The sequence below is a fragment of the Solea senegalensis genome, linkage group LG13, assembly GCF_019176455.1.
Source record: "Solea senegalensis isolate Sse05_10M linkage group LG13, IFAPA_SoseM_1, whole genome shotgun sequence".
NCBI classification, from domain to species: domain Eukaryota; kingdom Metazoa; phylum Chordata; class Actinopteri; order Pleuronectiformes; family Soleidae; genus Solea; species Solea senegalensis.
In genome coordinates, this window is record NC_058033.1 from 17,917,058 (window position 1) to 17,944,819 (window position 27,762).

Sequence of the window (27,762 nt, forward strand, 5' to 3'; positions counted from 1 at the left end):
AGAGGTGAGGTTTGGGCAGGGCAGGTTGCAAGAGGTGAGGTTGGGACAGGACAGGTGAGGAGAGGCAGGGCAGGTGGTGAGGTGAGGTGAGAGGAGGTGCAGGGCAGGTAGTGAGAGGAGCAGAGGGGCAGGGATGGAGTGAGAGAAGCAGAGGGGCAGGGCAGGACTGAGAGGAGGAGGAGGGGCATGGAAAGGTCAAAGGTCAAATACTTTATATTACACTGTGCAGCAAAAGGTAACCGCATTAAGACACTTAGTTAAAAATACTAGCAACGTATTGTTTGCAGTTCAGGAAGAATAGCTCCTCCTTGAGGAGTAGGACTTGTATGTCTGAGGTTGTGAGTTCAAGTCTTATGATAACCCTCAAGTGACATTTTTCAAAATTCTGACCTGGACGAGAAAGTTAAGCACACCAAGTAAGTTAGAGGGTCACCATCAGAAAGAATGGCTCACACCATCAGAACGAGACTTGGATTGCTGAGGTTGTGAGTTCAAGTCTTGCAATCAACTGAACTTCTTCCAACTTTAGAACTTCAGACCAACATAAGAATTTAAAAATACCAGCAACATTTCCTTCTGCAAGAGTAACTCGTGCTCTAAGAATCAGACTTACATGTCAAAGGTTATGAGTTCGAGTCTTATGGTCACCTCATTGAGTGCAATGTTCAAAGTAAACAGTCAAAAGCTCTAAGAGAACCTGGAGAAGAGAAGTTGCAGGTAGCTCAGTGTACAAGAATGCTGCTGTGAAATCCAGAGCTCGTAGGTTCGGTTCTTGTGAGGACCAGTATATTTTAAAGGTCAACATCCAAAGTGAAGATTGAAATGAGACCGAAAGTCCTGGTAGCAGCAGGATTTGGTGGTGCAGTGGTTTTATTCACAACCATGGGAATGCGTGAGTTACAAGGTGACCGGTTCGATACCACAGCCTTGCAGGTTCCATTCGGCAGCCTTGCAGGGGTGGGGCAGGGCAGGTTGTGCAAGAGGTGAGGTTTGGACAGGGCAGGTTGCAAGAGGTGAGGTTGGGACAGGAGAGGAGAGGAGAGGAGAGGAGGGGCAGGTGGTGAGGTGAGGTGAGAGGAGGGGCAGGGCAGGTAGTGAGAGGAGCAGGGCAGGGCAGGTAGTGAGGAGGGGCAGAAGGGCAGGTAGTGAGAGGAGCAGAGGGGCAGGGATGGAGTGAGAGAAGCAGAGGGGGAGGGCAGGACTGAGAGGAGGAGGAGGGGCATGGAAAGGTCAAAGGTCAAATACTTTATATTACACTGTGCAGCAGTAATCAAGATTAAGACATTTAGGTGGTGGTGGCTCTCGCCACCACCACCCAACTGTCTTTTTAATCAAGTGGGTGATTTGGGCGCTGGATAAAGGCCTTCGCCCCAATCGACCCTCTGAACCAGCTCGCTGGATGTTCCAGCTACCGGCGCCGCATCTGGCGAGTCCAGTGAGCCTGACTGGGAAAATGCACTCACTCGCCCCCGCTGGCCACTCACTCCACCTCGCTACTCTGCCACAATCGGGGTACGACCACCTCACTTCCGCTGGCCACGACCCACCGCTACTCTGCTGGCCACCGGGGCACGACTCACTCGCTTCCTGCTGGCCATCACTTGCACTATCTTCTTCCTGCTCGGGGTACGCACTCTGCTGGGCCACCGGGGGGTACGACTCACTTGGGGTTGGTCACCTGGTGTGCTGTGTCGGTCAGCAAGAGGTTAGGTTTGGTTGTGTTCCAATGAACAACCGCCGGGTGGGGAACTGAACCTGCCACCTCACTGTTGAGACACAACCTTACGGTTTGGAACAATGCCACCACGCCACAAAGGCCGCCTTCGTCTAGGATTGCTGTCTGCTTTTAATCTTGAGTTTGGATGTTGACCTTTAAAAGCTCCTGGTCCTCACAAGAACTGAACCTACAATGTACGGACTTCACAGCAGCGTTCTTGTCCACTGAGCTATCTGCTCTTCACGATTCTTCAAGTTCTCTTAGAGCTCTTGACTGTTTACTTTTAACACTGAACTCAAACAGTTGAGTTCATCATAAGACTTGAACTGACAACCTCAGACATACAAGTCTGACTCTTACAGCACGAGCTATTCTTACTGACCTGCAGAACAACACATTGCTGGTATTTTTAAATTCTTGAGATTGGAGGGTGAGCTTTAAAAGCTCCTGCTCCTCACAAGAACTGAACCTACAATCTACTGACTTCACAGCAGTGTTCTTGTCCACTGAGCTATCTGCTCTTCACGATGCTTCAGGTTCTCTTAGAGCTCTTGACTGTTTACTTTTAACACTGAACTCAAACAGTTGAGTTCATCATAAGACTTGAACTGACAACCTCAGACATACAAGTCTGACTCTTACAGCAGGAGCTATTCTTACTGACCTGCAGAACGACACGTTGCTGGTATTTTTAAATTCTTGAGATTGGAGGGTGAGCTTTAAATGCTCCTGCTCCTCACAAGAACTGAACCTACGATGTCAGGACTTGACATAAGCGTTCTTGTCCACTGAGCTACCAGCTCCTACAGTTCTTCAGGTTTACTTTGAACACTGAACTCATACACTTGAGTTCATCATTAGACTTGAACTGACAACCTCAGACATACAAGTCTTGTTGTTCCAGAAGAAGTTGCAGAACAACATGTTGCTGGTATTTTTAACTTCTTATTTTGGGCCGAAGTTTGAAAGTAGTGCAGAAATTCAGTTGACAGAAAGAGTTGAATTCACAACCTCAAAGACACAAGTCATCTTTTGATGGGGTGAGCTACTTGTGCTGATGATTGCAAACTACATCTTCTTAAGTTTTTTAAATTCTCAGAGTCTTTCAAACATTAGAATAACTTTAATCAGCTGATCTACTTCATGACAACGTGAAATTGTGTTGTTCAAGTTCTCAAGGTGTCAGACCCACTTCCTCATGGTTCTTCACGTCAGTAAGGTTTAGGATCTTGTCTTCTTTTAGTTTTGGCCACCAGTGTGAAGCTCAGACAGACCGACAAAAGCTCATAGTAGTCATACTACAATATGTCGAACAAAATCACCTAAAAAAGTCATACTATAGTATGTTGAACAAAATCCCCTAAAAACGTCATAGTATAGTATGTCGTCCAAAATCACTCCAAAAAGTCATAGTATAGTATGTCGTCCAAAATCACTCCAAAACGTCATAGTATAGTATGTCCTCCAAAATCACTCCAAAAAGTCATAGTATAGTATGTTGTCCAAAATCGGTCAAAAATGTCATAGTATAGTATGTCGTCCAAAATCAATCAAAAAATCAATCATAGTATAAAAGTGTATGTTGTCTAAAATCAATCAAAAACGCTATAGTATAGTATGTCGTCCCAAAAAGTATAGTATGTCAAATGAAAACGCCATAGTATAGTATGTCGCCCAAATGAAAACAAAGTCATAGTATAAAGTTATGTCAGTCTAAATTTTTACAAAAGTCATAGTATAGTATGTCCTCCAAAATCACTCAAAAGTCATAGTATAGTATGTTGTCCAAAATTGGACAAAAACGTCATAGTATAGTATGTTGTCCAAAATCACTCAAAAACGTCATAGTATAGTATGTCAGTCTAAATCAAAAAAGCTAGTATAGTATAGTAATCAAAAATTCATGAAGTATAGTATGTCGTCTAAAATCACTCAAAACGCCATAGTATAGTATGTCAGTCAAATTTCTACAAAAATTAAAAGTGAAGTATGGTATGTCATCCAAAATGAGACAAAAAAGTCATAGTATAGTATGTCCTCCAAAATCACTCAAAAAAGTCATAGTATAGTATGTTGTCCAAAATCGTCTAAAATGTCATAGTATAGTATATCGTCCAAAATCGGTCAAAAAAGTCATAGTATAGTATGTCAGCCCAAAATCAAAATGAAAACGTCATAGTATAGTATGTCATCCAAAATGAGTCAAAAAGTCATAGTCATAGTATGTCATAAATAAAAAGTCAAATAGTATGTCCTCCACACCAAAAAGTCATAGTATAGTATGTATGTCCAAAAATCACCAAAATCGCTCAGTATATAGTATAGTATAGTATAGTATCATCCAAAATCGGCCAAAACGTCATAGTATAGTATGTCATCCAAAATCGGTCAAAAACGTCATAGTATAGTATGTCATCCAAAATCGGCCGCGCCATAGTATAGTATATAGTGCGTCATCCAAAAATCAAAAACGTCATAGTATAGTATGTCGTTCAAAATGAGACAAAAAAAGTCATAGTTTAGTATGTCGCCAAAAGTCAGTCAAAAAGTCATATATAGTATGTCGCCCAAAATCGGTCAAAAACGTCATAGTATAGTATGTCGTCCAAAATCGGTCAAAAAAATTATAGTATAGTATGTTTTCCAAATTTTGACAAGAAAGGCATAGTATGGTATACACCTTAGTTTTCTAAATGTAGAATGTTCATTCATATTCATTGATACTCCAGAAAAATCGGTCAAAAATGTCATAGTATAGTATGTTGTCCAAAATCAATCAAAAAATTCATAGTATAGTGTGTCGTCCAAAACGTCAAAAGTCATAGTATAGCGTCGGCCAAAATCACTCAAAAAGCCATAGTATAGTATGTCATCCAAAATCGGTCAAAAAGTGTCATAGTTTGTCGCCCCAGATCACTCAAAAAGTCATATGTATGTCTTCCAAAATCAGTCAAAAAGTCATAGTATAGTATGTCGTCCAAAATCACTCAAAAAAGTCATAGTATAGTATGTACTCCAAAACCACTCAAAAAAGTCACAGTATAGTATGTTGTCCAAAATCGGTCAAAGTATAGTATGTCGTCCAAAATGAGACAAAAAAGTCATATGTCGTCCAAAATCGGCCAAAAAAGTCTTTGTATTGTATGTCGTCCAAATTTTTACAAAAAAGTAAAAGTATGGTATTTCATCCAAAATGAGACAAAAAAGTCATAGTATAGTATGTCGTCCAAAATCAGTCAAAAACGTCATAGTCTAGTGTGTCCTCCAAAATCACTCAAAAAAGTCAAAGTATAGTATGTCGTCCAGATCACTCAAAAACGTCATAGTATAGTATGACGTCATAAATCACTCAAAAACGTCATAGTATAGTATATCGTCCAAAATTGGACAAAAAAGTCATAGTATAGTATGACGCCATAAATCACCTCAAAACGCTATAGTATAGTATATCAGTCCAAAATTGGACAAAAAGTCATAGGTATAGTATGTCGCCCAAAAATCACTAAAACGCCATATAGTCTAGTGTGTCCTCCAAAAATCACCAAAGTCAAAGTATAGGCCCGATCACTCAAAAACGCCATTATAGTACGGCCCAAAATCAATCAAAACGCCATAGTATAGTATGTCAGCCCAAAATCACTCAAAAACGCCATAGTATAGTATGTCGTGTCCAAAATCAATCAAAACGCCATAGTATAGTATGTCTAAAATCAAACGCTTGTATAGTATGTCGCCCAAAATCAATCAAACGCTATAGTCTAGTGCGTGTCCTCCAAAATCACTCAAAAAGCCGCCAAAGTATAGTATGTCAGTTCCAGATCACTCAAAAAACGCTATAGTATAGTATGTCGCTATAAATCACTCAAAAACGCCATAGTATAGTATGTCGCCCAAAATCAATCAAAAACGCTGGCGGCAGTATATAGTATGTCAGCCCAAAAATCAATCAAAAACGCTTTTGGCAGTATAGTATACGCCCAAAAATCACCGCCAAAAACGCCATAATATAGTATGTCAGCTCCAAAATCAATCAAAACGCCATAGTATAGTATATCGCCCAAAATCGGGACAAAAAGTCATAGTATGTCGCCCAAAATCACTAAAACGCCATAGTTCAGTGTGTGTCCTCCAAAATCACTCAAAGTCAAAGTATAGTATGCCGCCCAGATCACTCAAAACGCCATATATAGCGTTTTTCCGCCCAAATCAATCAAAACGCCATAGTATAGTATGTCGCCCAAAAATCACTCAAAACGCTATAGTATAGTATGTCGCCCAAAATCAATCAAAACGCCATAGTATAGTATGTCGCCCAAACGCAAAACGCCAGTAATGGCAGTATGTCGCCCAAAATCACTAAAAACGCCAGTCTAGTGTCCTCCAAAATCACTCAAAAAGCCAAAGTATAGTATGCCGCCCGATCACTTAAAACGCTATAGTATAGTATGTCGCCCAAAATCACTAAAAACGCTATAGTATAGTATGACGCCATAAATCACTCAAACGCCATAGTATAGTATATCGGCCCAAAATTACAAAGTAGTATGTCGCCCAAATCACCAAAAACGCCAGTCTAGTGTCCTCCAAAATCACTCAAAAAAGTCAAAGTATAGTATGTCGTCCAGATCACCATAGTATAGTATGTCGCCCAAAATCACTAAAACGCCATAGTATAGTATGTCGCCCAAAATCAATCAAAAACGCTATAGTATAGTATGTCGCCCAAAAATCAACCGTAAAACGCTATAGTATAGTATGTCGTCCAAAATCACTCAAAAACGTCATAATATAGTATGTCGTCCAAAATCAATCAAAAACGTCATAGTATAGTATGTCGTCCAAAATGAGAGAGAAAAGTCATATGTCGTATTATCCGCACTAGACACCTTAAGGACTCAGCACCAAACTCAGTCTAAAGAGAAGAGCAGTGTCAATTATCTACGATGAATTCTTGATGACAGAATGATATTTCAAACGTTAATTAATTAGACACGTGTGTGCATTTTTGTTCTCCTGTAGCATGAACTAACGCCTACTAACAGCTAACTGCTACAGGACTAAAAGGGAAGTATGTGTGTGTGTGTGTGTGTGTGTGCTCCCTGTCAGCACAATGTTAGCAGGCTAACAGCTTAAGTTGGAGGGAAGTATGTTCATTAGCTGATAGTAACATTGGAGCAGATAGAAATCATGAAAAGTGTGTCTAGTATAGTTTCTTAAGTAATTATCAGTGCCTTTATGCTATTTCATGTAAACAGTGTCATAAGCGAAACAATGGAGTGATTGAAAATACAGTAAACTATTAATTATTAAAATTATCATCTTGTGTGTTGCTGGGATACATTTATCATGAAATTACTGTAGAATTTTTTTTGAAATGTACATGGTCCATAATAATGTTGTTTTTCTTACTTTAGGACATTTAGAGCTGAACCAATTTATTGATTATTAATTTATTTGACATTTTTGTTAAATAAATTAATTCGAATTATATAATATCGAATTAATCGGTTTGAAGCTTTTTACGTGTTTAAAACAAGATTGTTTAAGCTTCTTAAATGTGAGTATTTTCTTTAATTCTTTGCTCTGGATAACAAGGAATTCATTAAAAGTTAATCATTTTGGTTTGTGGACAAAACAAGACATTTGAGAACATCATCATTTCCAGGTTTGACGAACACCGCTCAACATTTTTTAAGGTTTTCTCATATTTTATGGACCAAATGATTAATTAATTATAAATACAGCAGCAGTTATAGTACATGATCACACACTTTATTGTGCAAAACAATACCATTATAAGTATACATATAAAATACAAGAGCTAAGAAATATATAGCAAGAAAAAGATACATGTATATACATTCATGATGATCGGAATGCTCTCCCTGGGATGGGGAATGTTCCTGCAACTGGGAACTGAGAAAGATCGGCAGTGAGATGACCAATGAATTGATCGACGTGAAGGTGGAAAGCACAATAACAAAGAGAGCCATGGTTGGGCTGCGCTCCGACGTCTTCACAACCCTCGAGCACGTGAAAAGAATGGAGAAGCAAAGCGAGGCGAATCCTACAGATGAGATGGATGACTAAAGGGAAAAAAATAAAAAAATAAATGATGCATTGACCTCTATTGATTGGATTATTTTGTGACTTTTGGGAAGTTGAATATGCCAGGCAACAAGTCGAGACTGTCACTCGTGACGGAATATCATGGACACATGTACAGACACACATGGAGTCTGATTTGACTGTCTAGAGCTAGACTATATTTCTGAGTGCTACCTGATGCTGAAACATGTTTTCTTTGTCAAAATGTCATAAAAAAAAAGAAAAAAATGATGAAATGAAATGTATGATGATAATGGGGGTGGGACTAGATAAGCTTTGCTTCTCCCACTTTCCCTTTCGGTTATGTGTATTGTGTGAACTGCACTGCTGTGTGATGAGTGATCTAAATGTCATGACCGAAATAAACATATAAATAAATATGTGTGTGTGTACTAATACACAATAGGATAAAGTGCACATTGAATGCACAAATACACAGTTATCACTGTTACAGTCTTCTTCTTATTTTCCTTTCGGCTGCTCACTTCAGGGGTCATCACAGCAAAGCAACCTCCTCCATCTAACCCTGTTCTCTGTATCCCCCTCTCTCACACCAACTAACTTCATGTCCTCTTCCACTACATCCATAAACCTTCTCTTTGGTCCTCCTCTAGACCTCCTGCCTGGCAGTTCCAACCCCAGCATCCTTCTACCAATATACTCACTATCCCTCCTCTGTACATGACCAAACCATCTCAATCTGGCCTCTCTGACCTTATCTCCAAAACATCTAACATGTGCTGTTCCTCTGATTGACTCATTCCTGATCCTATCCATTTTCGTTACTCCCAAAGAGAACCTCAACGTCTTCATCTCTACCTCCAGCTCTGCTTCCTGTCTTTTCCTCAGTGCCACTGTCTCTATGTATGTATGGACATTACATTACATTACAAGTAAGCCAAACTATGAAGTGGTAGTCATAAGTGCGATGTATAAGTTCTGCGAATGCCTCTCAGTGAATTCTCTCAGTGAGGGGGCAGCGAGCCGGTTCGCCGATGCAGAGTGGAGTGGGCGGGCTGGGGTGTAGGTTTTGATAATGTCCTGGATGTAGGCTGGACCGGATCCGTTTGTAGCATGGAACGCAAGCACTAGAGTCTTGAAGCGGATGCGAGCAGCTACAGGAAGCCAGTGAAGGGAGCGGAGGAGTGGTGTAGTGTTGGAGAATTTTGGTAAGTTGAAGACCAGTCGAGCTGCTGCATTCTGGATGATTTGCAGAGGTCATATGGCACACGCAGGGAGACCAGCCAGGAGGGAGTTGCAGTAATCCAAGCATGAGACGACAAGAGCCTGGACCAGAACCTGTGCCGCCTTGTGGGTTAGAAGAGGCCGTATCCTTGTGATGTTGTGCAACATGTATCTGCAAGATCGAGCTGTTGCAGCAATGTTGGCAGTGAGGGAGAGATGGTCATCAAGTGAGAGTTGTCGAGGGTGATGGTCAGGTCTGTGGTGGGAGAGCCCTTTCCTGGGAGAAAAAGAAACTCAGTCTTGTCGAGATTGAGTTTCCACTGAGAGATGTCGGTCAGACAAGCGGAGATCTGTTCTGCTACATGTGTGTCGGAGCTGGGAAAAGAGAGAATGAGTTGGGTGTCATCGGCATAGCTGTGATAGGAAAAACCATGAGAGAGAATAACAGAACCAAGAGAGTTGGTGTATAAAGAGAAGAGGGGAGGGCCCAAGACAGAACCCTGAGGGACCCCAGTAGCTAGAGGACAGGGTTCTGACACGGATCCTCTCCAGGTTACTCTGTATGTTCGGTTTTGAAGATAGGACGAGAGTAGGGTAAGTGCAGAGCCTGAGACACCTAGTTCTTGAAGGGAGGAAGTAAGGATCTGGTGGTTAACTGTGTCAAACGCTGCAGAAAGGTTCAAGAGGATGAGCACAGAGGAGAGAGAGGCAGCCCTGGCAGAGTGGAGTTGCTCAGTGACAGCAAGAAGTGCAGTTTCGGTTGAGTGACCTGCTTTAAAACCAGACTGAAGAGGATCAAGAAGGTTGTTCCGGCGGTGAAGGTAGGAGGAGAGTTGATACATCAGTTGAAAGATACATCATCGCTGGTCTCTCTTGTATATCTTTCCTTTCATTCTGGCTGATACTCTTTTATCACACATTACCCCTGACACTTTTCCCCACCCATTCCAACCAGCTTGAACACGTTTCTTCACTTCTTTTTCACAATCTCCACTGCTCTGGACTGTTGACCCTAAATATTTAAAATCCTCCACCTTCTTTATCTCCACTCCCTGTAGCCTCATGGTTCCACTTGGGTTCCTCTCATTCACACACATATATTCTGTCTTGCTGTGACTAACCTTCCTTCCTCTCCTTTCTAGAGCATATCTCCACCTCTCGAGCTTTTCCTCCACCTGCTCTCTGCTCTCACCACCGATCACAATGTCATCTGCAAACATCATAGTCCATGGAGATTCCTGCCTTTGCTAACCTCTTTCTCTTTATATAATCCTGCACTTCCCCATTCCACCACCAAGTCTCCTTATCTACTTTCCTTCCAGACGACACACCAAGTACTCTCCTACCTGTCTCCCTGATTACATTAGCTGTAGTTGTCCAGTCATCTGGGAGCTCTCCCTGACCACCCAGATTCTTTCTCAACTCCTTTCTGAAAACAGTCTTCTCTTTTCAGCTTCCACCACTTTGTCCTTTGTTCTGCCTTTGTCCTCTTCGTCTTCCTTGTCACCAGATTCATCCTACAAACCACCATCCTATGCTGACTTGCTACACTCTCACCCACCACTACTTTGCAGTCACTGATCTCCTTCAGATTACATCGTCTATACAAGATGTAGTTGTGCTCCTACCTTTACTCTTATAAGTTACCCTATGCTCATGCCTCATGCCTCTTCTGGAAAAAAGTATTCACTACAGCCATTTCCATCCTTTTTGCAAAGTCTACCACCATCTGTCCCTCTGTGTTCCTGTCCTGGATACCAAACCTGCCCATCACTTCTTCATCACCTCTATTTCCTGCACCAACATGTCCATTGAAGTCTGCACCAATTACCACTCTCTCACCTCTGGGGATATTCTGCATCACTTCATCTAACTCACTCCAGAATGTTTCCTTCTCCTCTAATTCACATCCCAACTGTGGGGCACAGCCACTAATAACATTTAACATCACACCTTCAATTTCAAGCTTCAGAATCATCTGGTTTGTTACAGTATTGTTACAGTACTGTAAAGTATTGTTACAGTACTGTTACAGATTACTGTTACAGTATTTGACATAATAACTTATGTGGCATCATAACCTTTAGAACCAAAAGCTCATTGATCTGCATCTTCATGTTTACAGAGGTTGTAACTTGTGACCATGTGTCCAAATTACAAGCTAATACAAGCTGCAAGCAGACAGCTGCAGTCCAACCTGTTTCATATCAAATAAAAGTCATTGTTTTAACAAGAAAATGAAATGTGTACAAATGATGATGAATATATATTGACAAAGAATGTGATTTTGAAATCTTTGTGGAAAAAAAAGATAATAAAGTGACTGAATTTTCTGTGACTGAATATTTGTTTTAAATGTAATATTTTATAGGACTACGTGGCTGATATGATGAGGCTGGTGTTTGAGGTTTGAGGTCATGAAGGAGCCAGAATCTTTTTCAGAAGAGCCCCATCCCAGAGAGCCTATCATCACAGAAGGAAGCAGTCGCCTGCCGTGTCAATATATTAGATCAGGAAACCTCCTGGCGTCCTGGCGTATCCGGAAAACACAGGACGTGATGACAACTTGTATACTTCCACCCACATCCTCCAGCAGCAGCAGACAAAGCTGTGATAACACCTGAGAGGAGAATCAGACAGTGTTGTAAAACAGTTAAATGCTGTTGTTGCTGTGTATGTTTTTGTAAATATTTTGAAATGAAAATATTCTGGGGAAAATGTTTGTCTTTCTTTCATTCATTCTTTGGTCAATATGGTATGATTTTAATAGGCCTCTCATTTTTACATTACACTTCTGTACTTCATTAGATGTGATTAAGAATGTACTTGTGTAATGTTCTGCCTCTCAAAGGCCCATCGTCTGCACAGTTGTAAATATTTTTATGGTCTTATTACTGTAAAATGTATACTGCAAGATGTATACTTTTTCTTCTGTGCAGCAGATGTTTCTCAGCTCTGTGTGCAATGACATACACACATCTGAAGAGACAGAGAGCACATGATGCACAGAAATTCTGATAAACATCTCATAGATTCAAACATTTTATTTGTCATTCCTCATAAAGGCAAATTAAATGACTTTTCAGTTTTACTTTACAGTCTCACCAATGAAGATGTGTTAAGAACAACATATGGACAAAAAAGTCCAAGTCCAAAGCTCACTCACACACACTCTCTCTCTCTCTCTCTCACACACACACAGTCTCTCACAGTTTAAACATTAGTAATGCCTGTACACACAGACACACACGGAGCAGCTACTCACAGCATTGATGTATTTAAGAACTGGATAGACCACCGCTCCTTTGGCTCCGTTCATTCCTATGGAGTTGCTCACTCAGCGCATATGCCAAAAAAGTTTCTGCTGACTTCAATGTTTATTTCCGGGTTAGGGTCGGTCTTTAAACCATGGATCCGTAAATGAATGTCAAAACCAACAATAGTGAATATATTATTCACTATTATAGTATAATGACATTACAGGTTAAAATGATCAATTTAATGGTTCATTTAATTGACCAAAGCTATTAGTTTATATGTGTTGTTACAGGAATTATGTTGTTTTCTTGGACGCTTTTTGCTTGATTTTCCATTCACTGATATACAGTATGCTAATCATCAAAAATGTTGTAAAATACAAAATGTTGCTGTCACAGAACAGATTTTATATATTATTGTCCAAGAAAATAATGACAACATTAAATACTTTTATGATGATTAATTCTCATTGCTATGCTTTGTATTTTGGTTTAAATTTCAAATGTTCAAATTTCGAACTGTTTTTGTATAGGTGGCTTACAGATGATGCTAACTTATCGTTATAATTAGTAATATGGTAATATAGTAATCATACAATATTAAAATAAAGTCAGGCCAGAAAAACTCTAACGTGATTAAATTATTAGGAACAATTACAACGTATTAAAAGTAGTTTTATAAATGCATTCAACATGTTTATCTTCAACTCTAATTCACATTTATCAGTAACTTCATGAACCGATAGTGAGGATAAGACAAGCAGCCTCCCCGGGAATCAGTGGTGAAGTGACCGCAGGTTTCAGTGCACCACACGGTCACAGCTCCATAGTCCACACCGTCATCTGTGTCACGATGTCCGGGGCTGAACAAAGCGATAAAGTGCAGCATGTCAGTCTCCTCTCCTAAATTAGTCATTAATACATTGATAATAAGTTTGAAAATAAATGCTAATAAGTGACGAATGAATAAGTAAAACCTGCTTTGTCGTTATATTTTAAAAAATGTAAAAGAAAACTCCTAATTGCCTTAATTTCTTCACATTTCTCGTAATGTTTTCACATCGTACGCTTCCCTGACAGTAGCACCGTTCCTGAGACACCACATGACCGCGCTTTGCTGTGCTCGTACACAGCTGTGACATCACTCTGAGAAATAAGATTTTTCTGGGCTTTTTATGGCCTTTAGGAAGGTTTTTCAAATATGAAACTCCATCAATTAAAAATACAGAATATAAAGATCTATACATGCCTATGTCCATGTCTCGAGGTGTCCTGTGAACAGTTTTATAGCATCTATTTTGTGGTCAATGGGAAAATTGCTTTTTGGGCCCATGAGTATTTTTTGTTGCAGTACCGGGAGTGGCCACCATGACACAATTGTCTTCAAGGCAGAGGCGGCGGTGCTCTATCCAGTTCTTATAATACATCCAAGACTCAGAGTTCAGGACTCTAACCGCATATAGACAGAAAAAAAAGTAATTCTTACCTTTGTGAAATGTCCTGCTGCAGCCAAGGCAGTGGACGATGTTATCAGTTGTCTCTGTTTCTTGTGATTCTGGATCAAAATGTAAGGAGCAACGACAAGGGACGAAGCTACTGCTACATGCAGCTAATTGCTAAGGCTGTGCAGTGTCAGTGGGAGGGGGCGGGATATTTCTGACATGCTTGCGGTTTGGCCAATCACAAGTCTGTGGGAAAGCTCTCGTTGGCTGGCCAATCACAAGACAGTCCGTGTTCTGGGGATGTGGTTTTGGTCTGAAACAGCACAGCTGACAAGAGCGTCAGTGAGGAGACATTTAGATTGGCTCGTTTGCAGCGACTAGGAGGTTTTTGACCATAAAAATAACTTCATGTGTGTAAGTAGACCTCCATAACTCACATATAAGTGAGATAAGCAAATTATAGGAACAGAGGAAAACAAGTGCACATTTTTTATAGAAATAATAGTTTTATCAGTGACTAATAAATATCCATTCCTTATCAAAGTGAGTTTCACATATAAATCATAATTCAAACACTTGTGCATTAAAGGGATAGTTAAGTTTATTTTAAGTATGAGGTAATACCTCATAAAGGTATTTCCACATAGGCTATATTCAGAGAGCAACATCATTGTTTTCCCAAAGTAGTGTATTGATATGAAAACGCAATGGTGGTGTTTTGAGACTCATTTTCCAAATAATAGTCTTTCGAGGCTCAGAAAATGACATTTTTGTGTGGATAAAATGTGCATATGATATTAAAAAAAATAATTTAAAAAAAATAGTGGATTCTCTTGAACTTGTTTTTGTGTGTACAGCCCGGTAATCCACCTCCTCTGTTGAGTTGAGTGAACTTCTTTCACTTCAAACCATCTATCTGTTTAAAGCTGACTCCTGTCCAGATGAGCTGACTCTTTCATGTGTTTATGCAGTGGTCACCAATGTAAAGTTCAGTCCAGTCCTCATTACACTACATTTCTCTGTCATGAAGTGTTGCAGGGATGTAGTGTTTGTTAAATAAATATTTCCAGGTTTCTCAGAGACTCAAGCAACATACAGAATAACAATGTTGTTGCGTTTATTGCTGTTTTTATTCTTGTCTCATGTCCTTGTTCTGGAGATTTTGATGAAAGCCCAGGGAACTTGGCTTGTAACAGGAGAGTTGCCGGTTGATGTCCCCACCAGGCCAAAAGGGCTGGGGTACCCAAGCCCCTTTGCTCCTGGGCGCAACTCAGTGTGGCGGCCCACTGCTCCTAATTCTAGAATGGGTCAAAGGCAGAGAAATAATTTCCCTAAGTGGATTAGAAAAAATATTAAAAATTTCTGCAGGATCCAGATCCAGTTTTTGAGGCTATTACTATCATACATATCATCACTATTATTATTATGCTATAATTAAAAGTCAATATATGTATAATTTTTATCAAGAGTCTCTGCTGCTGCTTATATTAATTACATTGTATTGCTATAAACATGTCATCATTGACTGTAGAAACTTGTAACTTGATACAACTGTGTATCTGCTCCTTTATCTCTCCCCTTTCTGTCCCCCACCTCTCCTCTGTCCCCCATTTTCCTTTCACTCCAAATGGTCGAGGCAGATGACTGCACATCCCTGAGCTTGGTTTTGTCAGAGATTTCTTCCTGTTAAGAGGGAGTTTTTTCTCTCCACTGTTGGGGTTCTCTGCTCTCCTTGATGTTGTCTATGTACAGTGCCTTGAGATAATGTATGTTATGTTTTGGCGCTATACATATAAAATTGAATTGAATTTAATTGAATTGAACTTTATTTGAAGATAAATGTGGGATCAAACATAGTATTTTCAATGTTTTTCATTTGGACATTTGTTGTCCCTAGCAACAAATTAGATTAGTTTTTTGTTTTTTTTTATCTGACAATGCATCAAAATCAATGTTCCTGACAATCATTGGCCAATCTTAGGGCCTGATAATGATAATAACTAAATACTCCTTGAACTGTATTTTATGAAATTATTGTATTTTTTTAATTTGTTTGTTTTTTAGATTTAGAAAAACAATGGAGTTTTCAAAACAAACTGGCCTTTAAAGGGTTAAAAATTCAAAAATATTATTAATATTTGATATGTATATTTCAGGATGAACTGGCTTTAAAATATTGAGTCGTTTAAAAATATTAATATGTAATGTTTTTACATCTGTTTTTGGGAAGGTGGCGTTTTCTGCCACTAGGAACAAATTAGTAAGTTCTTGCATAGCTTAGCGTATTTTAAGAAACTGAGATGACAGTTTACCAAAAATGAATATCCTCTTGAAAATTTGAGCTATAATTCAACACAGCCAAAATGGCTTAACAATAAAAAAAATGGCAGGTAATGTCCCCAGGAGCTCGTAAGGGTTAATGTGTTTTGTAAAAGATTCCAGCTCATATGTTCTGATCGTGATCCAGGTGTTGTCCACATATCTGAACCAGTGGCTAGGTGCAGTTCTTTTGAAAGGAGCCAAGGCTCTGCTTTCCACCATTTCCATGAAAAGGTTGGCCACCCTGTTTCTGCCTGTAGGATCCATCATTATCTTGAAAGTAGATGGTGGTCAGGCAGAGGTCAAGCAGGGAGCACAGCATTTACTGCTTCTGTGGTCAGGAATGCTTGACTTTGTTTACAATAGCTTTGCAATTTTTGATGTGGTTTGTGTGTTGCCAACCAGAGGTGTTAAAATTATGGCTAAATGTTTTGCGAAGCCACATGTGACTGAGCTTGTACTGCTGATGTGTGCATACTTTGGGAAGTCCATAGATGCAAGGAATGGAATCCCCAGTGTACATAGTAAAACATAGTACATAGTTAAAAAATAGTAAAACTGGTGATCATTGCATCCTTGTAAACTTCTAACTCTGCAACATTCCAAATGACAAAACTCAAGGCAAAAACAGAAAATTGGTTCATGCAGAGCAATATAGTGAGGAATGTACTGAACTTCACATTAAAGAAATTAAAAATAACCACTGCATAAATGCATGACACAGCACAGAAGAATCAGCACATCTGGACAGGACTCAGCTGTCCACTTACATCTGAAGGGCAAAGAACACTCTTTTGATGATGAGAACGTTTGCATTCTGGCCAGGGGAGAAAGATGGTTTGAATGAGGAGTGATATAAGCCACCTAGGTGAACCTGAAGAAACATCATTCAGCAAAGAAGGGGGCCTAACACCAACTATCAGAATCCTACAATGATGTCCTGAGCTCTCTTCAGTCACACAGCAGCAGACTGTGTGTCTCAGGTGACCCTAATAACCCTCATTCACATTTTGATTCAAGTGAAACTAACAATCTGAAACTGGGTCAGGGAGTGAATGATCTGTATTGTTTCACTTAGCAACTCTCTAGACAGGTGTCCAGGCTTCAGTTAGTCAGAAAATAAGAAACCTCTAGAGAGTTTCTAAGATTAAGATTAAGATAAAGATTATTTGGTGTTGTTTTTATGACACAAGGTCTTTCCCTGCTTCTGTAACACTCAAATGAATGCAGCAACACTCACCCATCACACATATCCTTGTAGAATGGCTGTCTCTCCAAGGAGAAGCTGCGTGTGAGCAGCGAGGCACTGGCCTCCTTGCTATGATTGGCTGGTGGGTCCTGGAGAGAAGTGGCTCGTAACAGAGGTAAACTTCGTGGTGCCACAAGCAAGTCGTGACCTCTGTCACTTTTTCCTTTATCACACCGCAGCTCCTCCCCCTCCTCAGCCTCAACCTTCACCTCCATTATATCTGCTTCACTGACTCTTTCCACGTTCCATTCGTCCTTCTTCACCTCGTCTTGCTCTTCATCCTCGCCTTCCTCTCTCTCATCCAGCACCCAAGCCTCTCCTGACTGATCTTCACCAGGCTTACACTCTGCATCCTTGATGGCTTTCTGGTACAGCTCAGAGAAACTTCTGCTCAACATAAACATAAACATCACACAGTGAGAAAGAAAAGCATCATATTTGTTTCTTCCATCCAGCTTCTTAATTCACTGATTGAGTCATCAAGAAGTTAAAAACAAAGACCAAATGGAGAAGAAAATGGCTATATTTGTCTAACTTTATATTATATTCCTTTATTCACTTCATATCACTAACGATAACACCTTTTTTATACTTTTTTGTCATCTTTCACTGGGACTACTCACTGTCTGCCCATTGATCACTTCTCTTGTCTCACTTTGTGTCCAGTGACCCAAGCATGTTTACACTCTCTCTCTCTCTCTTTCTCTGCAGCCTCACTCACCTGCGAGGCTTGCCGTTCTCGTCCGGTGGTATGACAGTGATGTGGATCTTGTGCGCTGTGCGCAGCAGCCTGGTCCTCTCCTCGGGGCTCAGGTGAACCAGTGAGTGACCACACAGCCGCACCACACGAGCCCACAGCTGCAAGCCTCCACTCTCAGCATAGCAGAACCGCTGCAGCTCTGTCACAAATCCCTCCTCGTTCATCAGGAACCCGGGCTGACCGACCCCATCACGCAGGGGGGTGACCTCCAGCGCTTCACAGCCTCGCGTAACCAGCTGCAGATTTGTGGGAAATGTTGAATGATTCAGAAATACACAAAACACTCAATTTCCAATCAGGCCACAATTACCCACCTCTAGCCTCTGCACCACCTCACGTATATCCTCCACCTGGCTCTCCATCACACTGATAGACACAGACTCCCCACGCTCATAGTAGACATCCAAACAAGGCCCCCCCTCCTTAGTCTCTGTCACTGCTTTCCAGCCAATAACATCTCTGCAGGAGCAGTTAAACACCACCCTGCGTGTGCACCTCTCTATCAGTACCACTGACTCTGCTGAAACCCCAAGCAGACAGGGGAGCTTGAGTTCTCCTGCTTCCCCTTCATCTCTGCTGGAGACCATCACAGCCCACACCAGTGCCCCAGCACTGTGCATCTCTGCACCTTTAGCCCCCTTCAGCTTGTCTTTGCGCTTCCCTCCCAAAGAGAGCAGAGGGAACTTGGTGGAGGAGTCGATGGGTGTGGTGGTCACATAGTTCTCAGCCAGGTCCTTCAGGTATTCCTGTCGTGTGCGGGTGGCCATAGAGCGGAACTTCTCTGACTTTTCAGCTGCATTTTCAGCGTTCACTGCCTTTGCCAGGAGGAAATCTCTGAAGGCAGGTGAGCGAGGGAATCGCGCACCCTTGGGGAATAAGGGGCCAAATAATGGGATGTCTTTAGAGCGTGTCACAGCCACCCTGTGAAAGAGAGACAAAAAAGAATAATGAAAATAACCTTATAGAAGAATAATGATAATAATTCCTTGAATTACAATAGGTCCTCGCACACTGTGTGAGTGCTCGGTCCCTAACAAACAGTAAGAGACAGGTAAAGAGGAAACATTCATTCCATGTGCTAGAGAGCGCAACTCTCTAGAGTTACGCTTTAGTGTTAAAGCAATCCTTACCTTTCTGGCATGTCTCACAGCACTTGAACTTGAAATTTGAACATGAACAATTCCGCTTCCCTCAGAGTCCCACCATCTCCCCCCTGCCTGTGAAGTCTGACGCTCCCTTCTCCTCGCGTGAGGTGATAATGTGTGACGCACAATTGAAAGTCAATGGAGTCTGATTCTTGTTGCTGATAGTTTTAGCTGTGGGAGAAGCTGGGGGTTTAAGTGGTGGCTCGCCTCAGTCAGTCATTTTCAAGTCTTCGCCCCACCTTGCTATCTCTCACAGAATACTCTACCGCTCTGCCGTGCACGACTCGGAAGCTGTGACAGCGGTAGGCGATGCTGTGACAGATGACAGACCTTTATCAGAAATATATCAGAATTAAATAATGATGAGTTTCAACACCTGGTGGGTTTCTTTTACATTTTAGTGTGCCATACGCTTATTAGGAGCAATTTAAGATTACAAAAGAAAAGTGTAAAAATGCCAGAAAGGTAAGGATTGCTTTAAGTAGGCACAAAAGTTGAAAATGGTGGAAAATAACCCTAAATCCTAATCCACCTGGAAATGGATCAGCCTTGTATCCTGTACACACCCACATTCAACCATAAACAAGTCAATGCTAACTAAAGCACCTGTTTTTTTGATTGACAAAGCTGTTCCTGAATGTTGAATGAAGCAGCTCATCATTGACCTTTCAGTGTAATGTAAATCAAGTGATCTGAGGGCGAACAACAGCCCTGCACCTCCTCTGGACCGAAATAGAAGTGCTGCGTATCCGCTCCGAGCCCCCCCCCATTGCTGTGTCTCTGGGGGGTGGCTAGATGAGGACAGTTGGTGACGAAGCAGCGGGAAAGTGACGAAAGCCTGGTAAGAGCCAACTAATACGAAAATTCAAATGTAATGGGAGGTATTTAGCCAGAGAAGGCAGTACATGCCAACACAAAGTACATAATTCAAATACTTTACACAAAAACTACCAAGAGTTAGACCTGAATCACTAAATAATATAACTAGATAACCATATACACTAGTTTTAACATGAAAAATTGGCTTAGGGCAGTGCTGAGCCCCATAGGCACAATGGGTATACATATAAAGGTAATACACGATTTTCAATTTTAATAATAAAAAAAGAGAGAGATTTGAAAATACTCTAGTGTGGGGCAGGCATTAGTCTATGTGCTTCACAGTGTCTACATCAGCTCAATATTGTTTGAGTTGTCTTTTATCAGTTTCCTGATGTTCCTGTTTCCCTGTGGCTCCTGTTTCTCTGTTTACAGTGTCTGGGGTATTTCTCAGTTAGATTTTTTTCCTTATGCCTTCCCCTCCTCGTTTGGGTTACTTTTGCCTTTTTGTAGTTTTTTTATTTATTAAATACTCTTTTTGTTTTTCTTTCTTCAATCTGAATTTGGGTCCTCATCTTTGTTAAAACATGACACAAAGCCTACACAAAGCCTCAATCATAGTCTCCTTTACATATTTTTGGCTTTCATCTCCTCCATGTATGTGCACTGTCACTTAGGGTATTAACGCTCCTCATCCCCATCACTGCCAGGTCTTCACGGTCTCATCTGATCCATCATTCTCTGTCCAGATTAGTCTCATCAGGTCACCAACTACCATCCTCAGACTTTCAACTACTTATTCTATTCAATCAGGAGAGTGTTTTGTTCAATTTTTAATACAGTTATTTTCATCCACTTGTCTCCCCTGATTGACCTACATTTGTAGCAGGTGCTCCTGTTAGCTGTTCCACTACTGTTTTGTGTAGATGCCTTCAGTGAGATTGTTACTTCAACACCAGAATAAATTGACATTGAATGCAATAAAGCACATGCCAACATCAACACAGACTCCGAGAGAGGGAGATTGTCTCTGGTCATCTGGGGAAATCTGATGCTTGGGTATTTCTAGTGATTCTGTCCCCTGAAGCTTCAATTCATTAATCTAAAAAGTTACATTGAAAGCCTGGGCATTAATAATGGCATTTTGCACAGTGTAACAGATGGGATGAACTCACCTGTAATAGGTGTTGTCTGTGCAGGGCTCATGAACCTGGACAATGATGAAGACATGTTGGAAATGGGAGCGGATAGACTTTGGCGTGAAAGGCAAAGCACCAGGCTCCTGGAAAACGATGGTCACTATGTCGTTTCCAATGTGTCGCTTCCTCAGCAACTGACCAGACAAAAAAATAGTTTTAATTAAACAATTGTTTAAGTCCTGGCAAAACAAAACAAAGAGTAGAATAAGCCATATCTCTCTGGAACAGTTTGCAATTTGATGTAAATATTAAGAATCTACAAAAAAGTTACTATCATTATACATATTTTACCTCCTCTTTCTACCACCTTATCCTTTTTGTCACGGGGGCTGCTGTGCCAATCTCAGCTGACATAGGGCGATAGGCAGGGTTCACCCTGGACAGTTCGCCAGTCCATCGCAGGGCACATTTTTTACCTTTCATTAATTTTACTTTTTTTATTGTTATTAATTTATTTGTTCACTATCTACTTTATCCTCCACCAGCTGAAGGTGGGGTACGTACACCATGGACAGATCATCAGTCTATCCCAGTCTTATTAACCTGTGCATGGGAGGAAACAGGAGTACCCCGGAGAAAACCCATAAACACATGGGAAAAATAAGCCATAACCATGTTGTTGCTTTTGTTCAATCAATATCCGAAACATACTTAAATGTATCATTTTGCACTGGGAAATGCCACCTCCATTAAAATCAGTAAAAACAATCATGACGTAAATACAGAATAAACTAATACATCACTCAACTACAATCCAATTCAATCCAGCTTTATGTACATATCACTTAAAAACTGAAGTTTAACAAGTGCTGTACACATAATTAAATTAAGAAAAACTCAAAATGTAAAATAAACAACAAGACAACATTAAGACACAATGAACTAAGAACACACCACTCTAATTCTGAAGAGTTGGGACTGTCCTAACATTGTGCCATAGTTTGGGAGTTTGGGAGCAACTGCTGAGAAAACTTGGTCGCCCCTGGCTTTCATGTGTACTGGGGACAAGAGCTGCTGGTCTTTGGACCTTAGCAACCTTGAGGGTTTTAAAAGCTCAGGAATGAACAGTAGTGCTCATTCAACATTTGCATATAATGTGCAATTGCACTACAAAAGACAATAAACAGACTGAAAACACTCACTGCTCATAAATAAGTGATCAGAGTAATTGGAAGGTCATCTGAGAAGGTACAGTGAAAACCGTCATGGTGAGAATGAACACTGGGGGGCAGGATTTCTATGTCATGCTTGTTTCAGAACACAGTTGCTCTAAAACCATGACAGTGTGAACAGCAGTGAAGGTTTTTGTACTGACATTGATACTGTGTTAAAGAACAGAGGTGAAATACACTGCCTGGCCAAAAAAAAGTTGCCACCTGGATTTAACTAAGCAAATAGGTAAGGGGTTGCTGCAGTTGGTCAGGTCTAGGTTCAGCAACATCATGTGCCCAAAGAATGAGGTCAGCTGACTACCTGAATATAATAAATGACCAGATTATTCCATCAATGGATTTTTTTCTTCTCTGATGACATAGGCATATTCCAAGATAATCAATGCCAAGATTCATCAGGCTCAAATTGTGAAAGAGTGGTTCAGGGAGCATGAGACATCATTTTCACCACAGAGTCCAGACCTTAACCCCATTGAGAATCTTTGGGACGTGCTGGAGAAGGCTTTGCTCAGTGGCCCGACTCTCCCATCATCAATACAAGATCCTGGTGAAAAATGAATGCAACACTGGACGGAAATAAATCTTGTGACATTGCAGTAGCTTATGGAAACAATGCCATAGTGAATGAGTGAGTAATCAAAGCTAAAGACGGTCCAACGATGTGACCCTTTTTTTTAGGTGGCAAATGTTTTTTTGGCCAGACAGTGTATCTGACCTTGAAGAGAAAAATACAAGGGCAAAACAGCAAAATGTCTCTGTTAGGGTTTATTTTACCTGTTGTGTGTTATTAGCTGTGTAGGGCAGCATAGTGGACACATGAAACATAATCTCATAGTCCTGGTAGCGTGTGTAGAGGGAGTGTGTCCCAGTTGAGTCCGCTGCACAAGCACAAGACACACAAAACACAAACAGACAGAGGTAGAGATTTAGAAAAAAATCAGAAGGGCTTCACATCTGTGAATGAAAACAGTGTCACCATTTTCTTCTCTCTGCTGCTGCTGCTGGAAAACAGCTCAGTGATAATCAGCAGTCACTCTGCCTATTTGCAGGCATTACTCAGATTACATGTGGCCAGGCTTTCACTGGCACGCAGATGCCCTTCTGATAATGGTCCTGCGACAAGGTGAGATATGGCCAACAGATCGTGGGTGTGGTGCGTGTTTTCAGCTCACTCTTGTTGTCCAGCTGAGCTCTGTATTTCTCCCAGCCCTTCAGCCGCACCCGCTCCCCAAGTAGATCCAGGAACTCCTCAAATGCTGGCCCAGAGCTCTCATTGTTGTACATGTCTTCCTCTGAGCTCTGACCAGCCCGGCAGTACATAACCCCGACTTTTCTCTGGAAATTCAGCTGCATCAGAAGAGAGAGAAAAAAAGAATTTGTTTTATCCTATCCTATACTAATTATATTACTATATTGGAGACTATTTATATTAACAGGGTTGGCTCATAATCAGATGTTTTAAGTTGCAGCTCAAAAAGCACATTGGTAAAATGTCACACACCCACACAGCAGACCTACTGACTCCATCATTTGCCTCCATGCACTAGTTGATTTTACTTTTCTGAACTAGTCCACTTCAGCTAAACTGGCTGTGGGTGGCTCTTAGTAGCCTCTACACTGCAGAATAAAGTTTCAATTCAATGAAGCTTCTGACTAGACAATTTGTTTGCATTTTTTATAGGTCAGTGGTCAGGTCCAGCCCTCAGAGTGGTTTAGCTACTTATTTTTCACTACTGTTTCCTGTTAGTGTTTACTGTACCTTTACCTTTCTGACATGTTTCTACTCTTTTTAAACTATTTTAAAATAAGCCAAGGACAGACTAATCAATCTACGGAGTCCCATGACATGGGGAAAGAAGATTGTGACCATGAAATATTAATTTGTGTGCACAAAAAAATAATTTGTGATGAAAATTAGGTTCTAGCTTGTTATCTACACAATTTTTTTTTTAAATGTTATTGATTCCTGAATTTCAAATCTGTGAATATCTTTCTAACTTTGCCTAACTTGGGTAACTATTTCTTGTAATACCCGGCCTTTGAGAATATCTTTTTGACTCATTCCCAACCTAACATGAAACCCAATCACACTATCTCTGTCCATCATGCAGCTTCAGCCCTCTTGCGACTGTTTTTGTTTATGTAGCTCTCAAGGAAATTTCATGGGAATGATATTAATATTATTAATTAGTATTTTGTGTGCACATACCTGTTTCCTGACCACTGATTAAATGGTCTGTATTTATATAGCGCTTTTCTAGTTTTGATGACCACTAAAAGCTGCTTTACACTACAGTTTTGCTATTCACACAGCACATTTTCTATCTTATGTTTTCATACCCATTCACACACTGCTGGCACAGCCATCAGGAGCAACGTGGGGTTACAAGGACACACTGGCATGTAGACTAGCAGAGCCAGGAATTGAACCTTCCAGTTGAAAGACAACTCGCTCTACCACTAAGCTACCGTTGCCGAATATATTATATCTGTTTCGTGGGCCACAGTGTAGTATTTTAGAATTTTTCTCCATATCAAGAAACAATGGAACACTTTCTCAGTTGAACACACCTGATCGATCCCTGCAGACAGCTGAGTTTGTTTGTTTTTTAAATAGACTGCATACAGTACTTGCAGTAACAACATGCTGTAAGTCTGGACATCCCCTCAAAAGAAAAACTCCTAGAAAATCCTTCCGTTTGACACTCTAGTGTCAAATGCTTTTTTACTCACTCCCTGTTCGTCCAGCTTCAGCAGAGTGTCCCGGACCTTGGGGGAGTTTGAGGCCAAGCGAAGACAGTGCAGGTTCAGTTCAGGCATGATGAACTCCAGCAGTCTCTTGGGACTCAAGCCTCTGGGGGTGGTGTGACGAGCTGCAGAGGGCACGGACTCCTCCAGGATGGAGCCTCGCAAAGTCTTCATCTGAAGAGTTCACATTCATCACATCCAGTAAAATCAGTGTTACCCAGAGTAAATCTGAGGAGAGCTTTGAGAGCAGTGAAGTGCAGCCTTACCTCTGTGGTGCGAAAGATGATCCTGTAATTGTATTGAGCTCCACTGGATCCTTCTTTCTCCTCTCGACGGAAACTGATGGCCACTGGACCAAGACGATCATCCATACCAAAGAAATTCTGGTGTTCTATAATGAAATTATGGTCACCAAAAAACGACTGTAAAGATAAATAAATAAGTTGCATCCTCCTTGATGTCTATGAGTGTGTCCTCTCCAACTTAAATTTTTTTTTATGTTTATTAATTTTGCACAATAAAGAAAATGTTTATCGACATCTGCTGTGACATGAGTATAACAAAGATTGTGTTCATTTCAGAAGAGAGTAAATGACCTCTGACGTTGGGCCCAGGGATATACGCATATATAGGAGCACTGCCAATATATTGGCATATTGGAAAGTTGCAAAAACTCCAATATTGTGCATCCCCAGTAATAAGGTTCTGTGTGAAAATTTGGGGAGTTTTAACAAAACAAAACATTTTGGATAGAGAAAAAGTTGCTCAGTTTGACAAAAGATAGAAAAGACCTCACTGCCCCCACACCTTGTACAAGTCATTCTTGCACACTCTTACTAATTAGATATATATAGATATATGTAGCTTGGTGAAGGTTTAAAGTGATTTTTTTTAAAAATTCATTTTTGAATAACAACTCGATGTATTTCCACTTTTCATCAAACGGCACATAAAGTAGTTTTCAAACATAATCATTATTCTCTCTCTGACATAGAATGACAAGACACATACCTTTCATGTAGAAATATTTGCGATAGTAATGAGCTCCCAGATCTGCATGCTCAATAAAGTAGTTGCTCTTGCCCTGTTGTTGAATGTGACTTTCTCTGGGCTCCTCTAGGACTGACACAGCATCATTCGGGGTCCGTAGGCTTGACCAGAGTCCTCGCCGCCCCTGCAACAGACATAAGCCAATCTGCTCTTCTCCCCCAGTCTCATTGCGAAAGTGGGGGCAGCTGAGCAGGAGCTCATTGTCATTGCCATCACCTTCGTCCAACATCAGTGACTGCTCAGGGTCATCTGCATTTCCCCCGTTGCCTCCCCCACCCTGTGCAGGTGAGGATGGGGTGGTCTGGGAGGGGCGCAGCTGGGAGGCTGCTGAAGCCCCTGAGGTGATATTCTTTTTCCGCCCAATACTGTCTCTGTTGGTGGCTGCCTCTGTGAGGTCGAACAAAATGCTTTGAACATCATAATGGGCAAAGTTCCTCACCCATGCCCCACCTACAATGTGGTCATATGGGCCTGGTTGAGGAATCTGCGGCGGCCCAGGTTTACACTTTTTACTTAGACCTTCTGGCTTTGGTGGCTTGACTGGTTTTGGGGAGTCTCCCGTGGAAACAGACAGCCCCCGAAAGAATCCATCTGGCTCTGGAGGATTTCCCTGCAGTCCTAAAAGCAGGAACGGGTCTTTGAAGCGGAGGGCATTTGGACTCAAGGGCCCTTGGTCATCAGTGCTTGGCTCCTGGGCTTGAGTTTGTCTCTCCAGTGAGGACAGGCTGCCATATTCCCTGTGTAACAACAAACTTGAGTCGCCCTGAGCCCCCACACCTGTCTTTTCTCCAACCACACGATTTGATTTAACCCCTGCTTTACCAGAGGAGTCCAAGTCTCCCAAGGTTACATCACTGTTACTTCTCTGCATGATGTGGCCCCTGCCCACTGACCTCAGATTCAGTCCCACACGGCTCGGAGTGAGGCTGTCACCATCGACTCCATCACCATCCCTCCTGGGAGGCCATTCCACAACACCTGCTTCCCTTTTGGGATCAAAGCTGACAGTGGCAATTGGAGGCCGCACATTCTGACGACGAAACTTGCGAATGAAGAGGTCATCTGACTGCATGGTGCCTTGCAAACCAAGTCCAGTCCAACAGTATGCTCTTGACTCTGGTCCTGAGATTCCCAGTTAAGTGTCTGTCCTGGTCTCTGTGGTGCTGGTGTGAAACAGAAGCACAGTGGACAAAGATGAAACACTCCTCTGAGTGAAAGCAAGAAATATAATCCTCATTCACACCTTTTAGATTCCTGAACTCTTTCAACCCTTTGGCTCTCACTGATGTCTCAGTAATGTGGCACACTTTGTGTTCACAAAGCAGCAATTTCTTGGGTGAGAATGAAAAAGGCTGAACGGAATTTTGAGTTGTTTTCTTTTTTTTTCCAGTTTTGCAGATGTGTGTTTTGTGGTGGGGTGCTGCTTCCTGTGGCATGAGGATGTGGCGATCATCACTGAGACTCAACTCTCTGTCCTCCGTGTAGAAGAGACTCTGTCTGTCCCAGCCCTTCTAACATGTGTCCATTCGTGTGTACTCTTTACTCCCAGCAGCTTTCTTTTTGATCTTGTCTCCTGCCCACCTGCATAGAAA

At 41.3% G+C, this 27,762-nt stretch overlaps 1 protein-coding gene across 10 annotated transcripts in view; it reads right to left on the reverse strand.

Annotated features, from left to right (window-relative positions):
* The window catches only part of zmp:0000001168 (signal-induced proliferation-associated 1-like protein 2), a 58,577-nt gene that overhangs the window by 12,448 nt on the left and 18,367 nt on the right, over positions 1 to 27,762 (reverse strand). For 7 of the 10 annotated variants that reach the window (XM_044041598.1, XM_044041597.1, XM_044041600.1 and 4 more), the window contains exons 2-10: positions 26,132 to 27,751; positions 25,387 to 25,511; positions 25,106 to 25,294; positions 23,545 to 23,719; positions 23,147 to 23,250; positions 21,177 to 21,334; positions 18,352 to 18,958; positions 17,999 to 18,273; positions 17,269 to 17,664 (exon numbers count right to left, since the gene is read on the reverse strand). In XM_044041598.1, the coding sequence (XP_043897533.1) occupies positions 17,269 to 17,664; positions 17,999 to 18,273; positions 18,352 to 18,958; positions 21,177 to 21,334; positions 23,147 to 23,250; positions 23,545 to 23,719; positions 25,106 to 25,294; positions 25,387 to 25,511; positions 26,132 to 27,242 (3,140 nt within the window). In that variant the 5' untranslated portion in view covers positions 27,243 to 27,751. The remainder of the gene's footprint in view (positions 1 to 17,268; positions 17,665 to 17,998; positions 18,274 to 18,351; positions 18,959 to 21,176; positions 21,335 to 23,146; positions 23,251 to 23,544; positions 23,720 to 25,105; positions 25,295 to 25,386; positions 25,512 to 26,131; positions 27,752 to 27,762) is intronic. The other 3 variants (XM_044041603.1, XM_044041601.1, XM_044041605.1) reach the window with 3 other exon arrangements.